The 9,506-nt window shown below is 46.7% G+C and overlaps 1 protein-coding gene across 1 annotated transcript in view; it reads left to right on the forward strand.

Moving 5' to 3' along the window:
- Nucleotides 1-8,665, forward strand: part of GFOD1 (glucose-fructose oxidoreductase domain containing 1) — a 118,513-nt gene extending 109,848 nt beyond the window's left edge. The window contains exon 2 of the mRNA XM_005878415.2: nucleotides 2,514-8,665. Coding sequence (XP_005878477.1) covers nucleotides 2,514-3,433 — 920 coding nt within the window. The 3' untranslated portion in view covers nucleotides 3,434-8,665. The remainder of the gene's footprint in view (nucleotides 1-2,513) is intronic.
- Nucleotides 8,666-9,506: the final 841 nt, after the last annotated feature.

Here is a 9,506-nt window from a genome sequence, read left to right on the forward strand (position 1 = left end):
TTAAATTTCCCAATTAATTTTTTCTTTTACTATTTTATAGTTTTTATAACAGAAATAAGATAAACTTTTTTTTATGTGCCATTAATTTGACCTATTGAGCGTAACTAGCAGATGGCAGTCAGGGGTCCTGGTTTTGGGGACCTTGAGGTAGAATATAGGAGAGGCCATAGCACAGCCTGTACCCAACTGGTATGAGGCAGATTTGGGCAGCATTTGTCACCTATCCCTGCAGTGGCCTACCAATGCATTTACATGTAAATCTGCTCCTGCCCACATGAGCTGGTGTTACAGGAGCCTAATGCCTACAGGATCATATTATTGGAACGTTAGGTTATGCAGGTGCATGGCATTTCTGGTTGCTAAACCAGTGCTTCCTCATCCCTCTGCTGGAGCCTGGTTGCCGAAAGTTAAAGGGGCTTAATATTGCTCACTCATGGTCATCAGGAAGCCACCAGCTTTCCTAATAAGGAGATGTCACTGTGCAGGCTCCAGGCCTTCCACTCAGGGCCAGAATGAGATATGCACATGGAAATTCATAGCCACTGATTGTATTTATTTTCTGCACTCTGTTCTGACCGTGTCTGTTGTTGGACTAGTTCTTCTAATGGGAAGAGAGAGCTGTGTTCCAGGCTGTGGCCTTGTCCAGGTGTCCACAGAACCCTAGCTCAGCTCACCTTGTGGTGAGATTTCATGGATTTTGCCAAGTCGGGTGCCCACAGTCGGGACAGGCATGGGTGTGTGTGTCTCATCATCCCACAGCCCTGCGGTATCTCCCGTGTCTGTGTTGAGAGTGCCCGGGTCCCCATTAGAGGGTCTATGTGCAGAGTATGACTGGACAACAGGGCCCTACCATGGGTAGCCACATGTCTTGACTCAGAGGCTCCCCAAGTCATTTTTTAAAAATGTGTTTTTACTGATTTCAGAGAGGAAGGGAGAGGGAGAGGGGGAGAGAGAGAGAAGCATCAGTGATGAGAGAGAATCATTGATCGGCTGCCTTCTGTATGCCCCATACTGGGGATCGAATGCTGACCGGGAATTGAACTGTGACCTCCTGGTTCATAGGTTGAAGCTCAACCACTGAGCCATGCTGGCTGGGCTCCCTAAGTCTTTTTACCTAGCTTCCTGGCTTGCTAACAAAATTTGTATAATTCTGTTATTGTTGTGTTATTCTGAGTTCCAGCTGGCTGTTCCTCCAGGTTCGGCTGAGTTGTTTTTCTTCCTTGACTCTTGGCTTCTGCAGAATGAGTCCCTTTCTCCTTCCCTGTCACTCTCCTTCCCTCTAGCCCTTTGTTTTCTCTACACCCAGAACCCATTCTCCTCAAGGGCTTGCGTCCACCTGCAATTTATGCACTCATTCAAGTCATCACATAAGCCTAATTCTTATTGGGCCTCAGCTCCTTTGGCCAAAAGCACTAAACTGCACTGTGAGACAGATGGCAGTCAGGGAGGAACTGGTCACTGCCCACCCGCAGATAATATCTGTTCTTCCCATAAGGAGGCAGAAAACATTCAACTAGCACATCTGTGACCGCTGCCAGCCCTAACCCATAATGCACAGTAAACAAGCAAGGTAACACTCAAAATATAATCCTTTGTTGGTGGTTGTGGGGGAGGCAGCTAAAAGCTTAGGCCTTTGAAGGATATCATTAAGAAATTCTTCCTCATACTTAATCAGAATGACCTTGGCCTTGATTTAAGCTTATGTATTCTGATTTTGTCCAGATAGAGACCTATTCTTTTCTCTCCATATGATATTTTTAATAATGCATTTTAAATAAAATTTTATTTTACATAAAAATAAAACTTAAAGCATTTCCTATGTAAGATAATTGTAATAATACATATTTCATATTTGTAAAAAGATTATATTGCATAATTTAATAGAACTCATGTTCTATATTTAAATTTTTTTTAAAATATATTTTATTGATTTTTTACAGAGAAGAAAGGAGAGGGATAGAGAGTCAGAAACATCGATGAGAGAGAAACATCGATCAGCTGCCTCCTGCACACCCCCCAGTGGGGGAGTGCCCACAACCAAGGTACATGCCCTTGACCGGAATCGAACCTGGGACCCTTGAGTCCGCAGGCCGATGCTCTATCCACTGAGCCAAACCGGTTCGGCTATATTTAAATATTTTAAATATACTGTATAAGTAACATATTTGTATATATATAAAATATTAAATGAGGTATTTTATATTTTAAACATAAAATATAGGCTATTTAAAATGTTTCAATAAATCAATATTTAAATCATTGCTGATGGTTTATACTAAAATTAAGTAAATCAACTTAGCTATTTAATAATTGTATATAAAATATTGAAATATATAGAATATGTTGTTTTGCATAAATAAAAAGTGTTATAAAATATTTAATTGTAATAAGGATATCTGATTCGGTCTGGTTCCCATTCCAAGAATTAACAGTTGGGGGCATAGCACCCCCTACCACTCTCTGCTCCCTCTGCATCCAGCGCCCTGATCCGCTGTTTTTCCTCCTGCCCGCAGGCATAGGCAAGAATGTCATCTGCGACCGCACAGCCACGCCGCTGGACGCCTTCCGCATGATGTCGGCCGCCCACTACTACCCCAAGCTCATGAGCATCATGGGCAACGTGCTGCGCTTCCTGCCGGCCTTCGTGCGCATGAAGCAGCTCATCGAGGAGGGCTACGTGGGCGAGTTGCTGGTGTGCGAAGTGCAGGTGCACAGCGGCAGCCTGCTGGGCAAGAAGTACAACTGGAGCTGCGACGACCTGATGGGCGGAGGCGGCCTGCACTCGGTGGGCACGTACATCATCGACCTGCTCACCTTCCTCACTGGCCAGAAGGCCCTCAAGGTCCACGGGCTGCTCAAGACCTTCGTGAAGCAGACCGACCACATCAAGGGCATCCGCCAGATCACCAGCGATGACTTCTGCACCTTCCAGATGGTGCTGGAGGGCGGGGTGTGCTGCACCGTCACCCTGAACTTCAACGTGCCCGGAGAGTTCAAGCAGGACGTGACCGTGGTGGGCTCTGCCGGGCGCCTGCTGGCGGTGGGCACGGACCTGTACGGGCAGCGCAATAGCGCCCCGGAGCAGGAGCTGCTGCTGCAGGACTCCACACCTGTCCGCAACTCCCTGCTGCCGGAGAAGGCCTTCAGCGACATCCCCTCGCCCTACCTGCGGGGCACCATCAAGATGATGCAGGCCGTGCGCCAGGCCTTCCAGGACCAGGACGACCGGCGCACGTGGGATGGCCGGCCGCTCACCATGGCTGCCACCTTCGACGACTGCCTGTACGCCCTGTGCGTGGTAGACACCATCAAGAGGTCCAGCCAGACGGGCGAGTGGCAGAACATTGCCGTCATGACAGAGGAGCCGGAGCTGAGCCCCGCCTACCTGATCAGCGAGGCCATGCGCAGGAGCAGGATGTCCTTGTACTGTTAGCGCAGACTGGGGACCTAGGGGACTTAGGCCTTCTGCGCGGGGCCCAGAGGGAAAGGTGTGGGAGAGAGGTAGCGTCCAGGAGTGTGGGGATGGGGAGGTGGAGGGACAGTGGGAATAGGTGGTATCTGAGAAGGTGAACCGCAGCCCAGGTGAGGGGCCCAAACAAGACTGTCAGGATGCTGAGTAAATAGCCCGGGAGTGTTCAGAGGGCCTGCCTTTCCTGAGATCATCCCTGCTGGGCACTTGCATGAGAGGGAGGAGATTTAGCTGCCTCTGCTGCCCTTTTCTGTGAGGAGCAAGGAGGGATGCCTTTCCCCTTCACCTCATCCACTCCCCATACCTTGGCCTCCTTTGCAAGCCAAATGCTCCGGTGAGGTCAAGCTCAGTTGGTGTGGCCTCCCTAGTCTGCCCCCCACAAAAAATCTCGCAGGAGAAGGCACATCCTCCCATATCCACACAAGCCTGTTGGCTTGGGGAAAGGTGGGGGTGCAATGGGCTACTGAGAAAGTTCAAATTCTAGGAAGCCACTTTAAGTGTCTGGAGGCAAAAGTACTTGGAAACAAAGTGTACAGCTTTCTTGATTGATTGGTCTTCCTCATAGGAAGCAGGAGGGAGTGTCTTCCCAATTGGCCCACTGCCCTTCACTTGGCCTGAGGTGGGGTAAGGGAGTGCTGGGAATGCCAGCAGAGACAGGGCTTCTTTAAGCCAAAATGAGAGAGCAAGTACATACTCTGCATGGAAAACAGACGGGGCAGAGAATAGCATATCCCTTTGAACTCGTCAGCAATTAAAAAACTGCAAGAAGCCATCTTATAACACTACTTCTGGTGGAGAGTTGAGTGTAAGAGGGATTCCATGCTGAAGGATCGAGGTTGTCCTTTCACCTGGCTCCCCAGTTAAGGCCAAGGAGACAGGAGGAGGTTTGGGCCTGACTGCAAGCTTATAGCTGCCCTCAAGAGGTGGGGCAGCTGCGTGCCCCAGTGTTGCACTGGGGGTTCCCCCCAGAAGGGAAAGGGAGCCAGCCCTGGATTTGTGTTCCAACACCCATGCCTCCTACAAGCCAGGGAAGGGCTTTTAGGAGTTTCACGCAGCTCTGTGGATGGATGTAAAAGGCAAGTCTTCAGTTCCACTCAGATATAATCCACTTCCCCTAAAAAGAAGTAAAGGCTCTTTTCTCTAGCTTTGACCTTTGTTTTCATGATTCTGGTACCGCCCCCTCCCACCCCCCTCCCAAATGTAATAGGTGTTAAACAAAAGGACAACAAGGAACATAAGTTTCAATGTTTCTAAAATGGGGTTTAGAGGCCTCTCAGGTGTATCTTCATGGAGGATTGAGAAGCTGATGTTGGAAAAAACATATTCTTCTACTCCTTGGTCTCTTGTCTCTCTTGTCACCCTCTACTTACAGAGCTTTCACTGGAGATGGCGAACTGCAGGCTCAGAACAGGCAGCCAAAAGGGAACAACCTGACACACACACATATGGGCTTGTCAATGCTCACTGCCACCCAATGTCACTGAAATCGCTCTTAAAAACTCAGGACAAGTCTTGAAAGAAAGGCCAAGTCAAATACATTTTGAAAACAGAATTACCCTTTTATCTTTTCTTAGTCCTTCATCCCATCAAGGCATTTGTCAAGGTTGGATGAAGAAACTAGGACTTGTTCACAGCTCACAACTGAGGCTCAGGCTTCTCTTCCTATGCCTGGCAGTAGAGCTAGAAGGGAACTTAAGGGGTCAAGAGCTCACTCCCAGGCTCTGCCAAGGCGGAATCTGAAAACAGTGTCATCAGTTGCAGCCTCCATGCTTCTCCCAGGTCAATCTGTGCAGCCCAGGCTGCCCATGGGTGTGGTGTGGCTGTGTAAGCATCATGGGGATCGTGGTCATTTTCTAGCTCAGAGGAGCAAGGACTGCCTCCCTGGAAACATCACTCTACTTTGGGGGCCTTACCACAACACAGTCAGGTTAGTCAGCTAAAACTCTCCAGGTACCTTCTAGTCCCTGATGTGTTTTCAGACTTCACGATGATGTGTTCAAAACTAGAGATTTGGTAGAATGGAAGTCTCGCAGTAATAATTTGAGCAGAGGGCCATGCCATGGGCTGTTTTGGTTCAGGTTCTCCTAAATTGCCCTCTGGACAGCTTTTGTGGAAACTGAATGGAACTTTTTGTGTGTGGTTTTTTCCCCCTGTATTTTTTGTTGTTGTTGTTTTGTTTTTGTTTTTTGGGGGTGGGGGGTGGGGGAGTGGTGGTGTCCTAGCGAGCCTGAAAGGCTGTGATTAAGGATGAAGGAAAAGGAAACTAAATGACTCTATGGGCCTCATTTTTCTAAGTCATTTATAATCTAGGGATTTTCCTGGGGTTTTAAGTTTCTGTACTTACCAAATTACTTGGGAATTATTTGCCCCTGAAGGTGTCTGAACTCTGCAAAAAAATATTCAGTGTCTAAAACAAAAATTCTTTGAGGCTAGGGTATATAGAAAGAATATACTTTTTAAAAGCATGAAAAATATTTTAGTAAATGTAGTCAAATGTTACCTACTGACATGCATGTAGTAGGTAAATGCAGGAATGAGAGAAAGAAAGGACTGAGATAGTTAATTTTTTTAAATATAAAAATTGTAGTAAATGGGGTTAAGCTGCTTCTTTAGTGCTCCTTTTGCGCCTGTCCTACCACTAGCAGAGACTTAATTGCACTATGAAGCTAAAATCTCAAGCTTTCAACAGAGCTTGCTGAAACAAAGCCCAGCACGAACAGCACCCTTGGGGGTCTGGGTACTATCAGCTGACTTTGACCCCGGACAAGTCCCAGCAATAATCCAGCTCTTTCCACTTTTTTAGTGTTTCAAGGAGCTGGTGTAATAGGGGCACCACTTCAGGGTCATCACATTTAGTCCCATCCTTGTGTGGATGCCTCTGCTACTGGAAGTTTTGGCTCATGCCACCGGTTGCCTCTGCTGATGTCTCAAATTCCAAATTCTGAGAGGGGGGTAGGCCAGGGGTTCCTACATGGCATCCACAGTGTGTGGACATGCTCTGGGCTTGTCCGATTCTTTCTGTTTTCCTCTGGAGAGAGAGTCCATGACCACTCTCAGCTTCTTCACGACTCTCCCTGTAATGGGAGAGGTGGAGCAGGATCCACAGAAACTCCTTAGCCTACCTGGCAGCAAATACCGTTGTGTCGGTGTATCTGTTCCCTGGAGGTAGTCTTGGCCAAGTCCAGCTCATGACGAACTTCTCCCAGAGCCTTTTTCCTCTGCAGAGCCAACGAGTACTTCCTGTGCTCCGCCATTTCTTGATATCCATTGTGTGCAGGGATTTTAAGTTCATTATCTCATTTAGTCCACAAAAACAACCCTTTAGTATTGGGGATTGTTACTCCCACGTTACATGAGGTAATCAAGGCTCTGAAAGAAAGAGGAACTTGCCAGAGTCACACAACTATGAAGCAGAGACAGGGTGACCCCGTGGTTTTACTGTCAGCCCTGGCCGCCCGCCCAGGCAAGCTTGTAATTGCCACACTAGGCATAGGGCCACCCCCCAGGACATGGTCTTGTTATTCCTCTGCTCACTGCTGGTGTAAACAAAAAAGGGCGCAAGAGTCAAGATGCAACAGTGCGACACTTTAGTAGCCTGAGAGCCAGACACTTCAGTGGTCCTCCCAAGGGCTCCAGAAACAGGGACTGTGATGTGGGGAAGGAAAAGGTTGGTAGGCCCCCACTTCCCACTGTTAACTAATATGGTCACTCAGATATGGTACTGGCTGCACCTCCAGACTCCAATGAGAGCACTTGAGCCCATCACCTCTTAAAGCAGCATTGGGGTGGGGGAGGAGGGAGCTTCACTTGTCCCCGAAGCTGGACTCAGGGCTGTCCCCTGAAACCCAGCGTTCCCACCTGCACACTTGCCCGCTAGGGAGGGAATGCCTGCTGCTGGTAAAGACAAAGCCACAGAGCAGACGCAGACAGCTTTCCTTCCGTTGTCCTCCTCCCTGTTCTCAAAAGGGAATTGAATGCGGGGCTTTGATCATTTTTTTAATCATGAGCTCTCCAATGTCATGGCCTCTGTTCCATAAACTTCAGGACTTTGATGGCCAATAAACGTGGGCAGTGGGTGGAACAGGAGTCCTAAGCCAGATCTGTATCTAGGAGAGGGGTGTGTGTTGGGGGGGAGGGAGGTGGGTGTTATTAGAACTGGCCTCAGGAAATCCCAAAGGCCCACATCTGGATTTATGTCTCCAGCCTTGCCAAGTACCATACAAATTAGAGATAACTGATCACATTATAGTCACAGTGGGAAACCTTAAACAGCTAGTTTTTATGAGTACCTTCAAGACATAAATGAGTTTCTAGAAAATTGATTCAGCTGCAACAACTCAGGAAATACAGTCCATTTGCAGGTCTGAGTTCTAATTGCAACTCTTCCACTAAGTAGCCATGGGACCTCAGACAAGTCATTTCATCTCTCTGAGCCTCCCTCTCCCCACCTGAGAGCTATGAAGGTGTTGTGTGCAGCAGGATGTGACTTAGACAGAAAACGTGGCTTCTAGTCCTGGGTCTACCACTAAAAATCAGTGTGGCCATCACTTAACCTCTGGGGGACAGGAGATAAAGTCCCTGCAGATGCAACTGCATTTACTTTCACCGAGGATGTCACTAGAATGCCGAATCCCACCCAACCCCCACCTCCAGAATAAAGACAATGGAATCAGAAACCTAATTTACAACCACAGGTCAAATTCAACAGCTGTGGCTATGAGACAGGGTGAGAGTTAAGAGGGTATAAAGGTAAAAATGCAATGCACTGCTAAATTTTGAGTCACAAAAAAATGAACTTAGAAAGCCCACTCCCTAAGAAAAGACATTTTCCTATGTTATACTCAACCACCGGGAGCAAACTCCAAGGCCATCTATAATAATCGGCCAATGACATTTTGAAAATCCCAACTCTGGTTTGCTGCATCACCTACAATCAGAATCGACTTAGAAAGTCAATTTTAAAAGAAGCTGAGTATATATGTATGTATATGTATAAAACCAAACTTATGTATAAAAAGTCAAGGCATGTATACTAGATATTTTAAAGAATTATTTATCAAGGGAAAAAGATGTGTGTTATAAAGTAAACAGAGTCTATATTTTCTATATAATGTAGATAGCAAAAATAGCTTATAAATTATAGGTTTTTGTTTTCTTTTTTTGTTATTAAAGAAATAAAAAGGACAAAGAATGCAACTGTTCTTCATGTTTTATTGGCCAAACTACTGTGGGAGGTGGCCTCCCCTCCAGGCCCAGGGGCTGATGCCCACTGTTACCTCTGCTAACGTGGGGCCATGGTTAGCATCACTCAGTCAGCTGGCACATGCCACTTCACACGTGGATGACCTCCTGCTGTCCTCCACAATTTGCATTGATGGATAAAGGAATGACAGTAGCAAATAAAGACTGAAGAGAAGAACAATTCCAGCTGTTTTTCTGTTTATTAGATCCAAGTACTCTAGCTCATGAGTTAGCTACGTGGCCAGTCTGTGGAAAGTGAAGCAAGAAAGGGGTTGGGAACAACGGTGGTGCATCCAGGGAGAGAGATTGTGTGTGTGTGTGTGTGTGTGTGTGAGAGAGAGAGAGAGAGAGAGCCTACTAGTCAAGATAACAAGAGGACAACAAATATTTTAGGTTGGAGAGCAAATTTTAGAATTCCCTATTAATTTACTATCTTAACCTAATACCTAACATCAAGCTCTGAAAGACACATTCTAACAGGCTCAGATGACTATTTACACTGAATACTGCTTGCTTTGTTCTTAGCAGTATTCAATGGCAAGCATCTTGAACTGAGCTCAGCCTAATTTCCAATCTGCATGACATGGACAGGCTACCTCTCCTTCCCACCCCGTGCTGTTTTAGAGAACACACAGAGGTAATTCTTCTGGTCATGCTTTCTCTTCATTTAAAACAGTTAAAAATGAGAAAGAATAATACAAGAGCTGAGATCTTGTTATTCATTCCTTCAGGAGCAGATTCTGATGCTAATGCATTCAGAACAGCCATCCAGTGAGATAGTAAATTGCAGCCAATC

This window comes from Myotis brandtii, unplaced genomic scaffold (assembly GCF_000412655.1).
Source record: "Myotis brandtii unplaced genomic scaffold, ASM41265v1 scaffold56, whole genome shotgun sequence".
Classification (NCBI taxonomy): domain Eukaryota; kingdom Metazoa; phylum Chordata; class Mammalia; order Chiroptera; family Vespertilionidae; genus Myotis; species Myotis brandtii.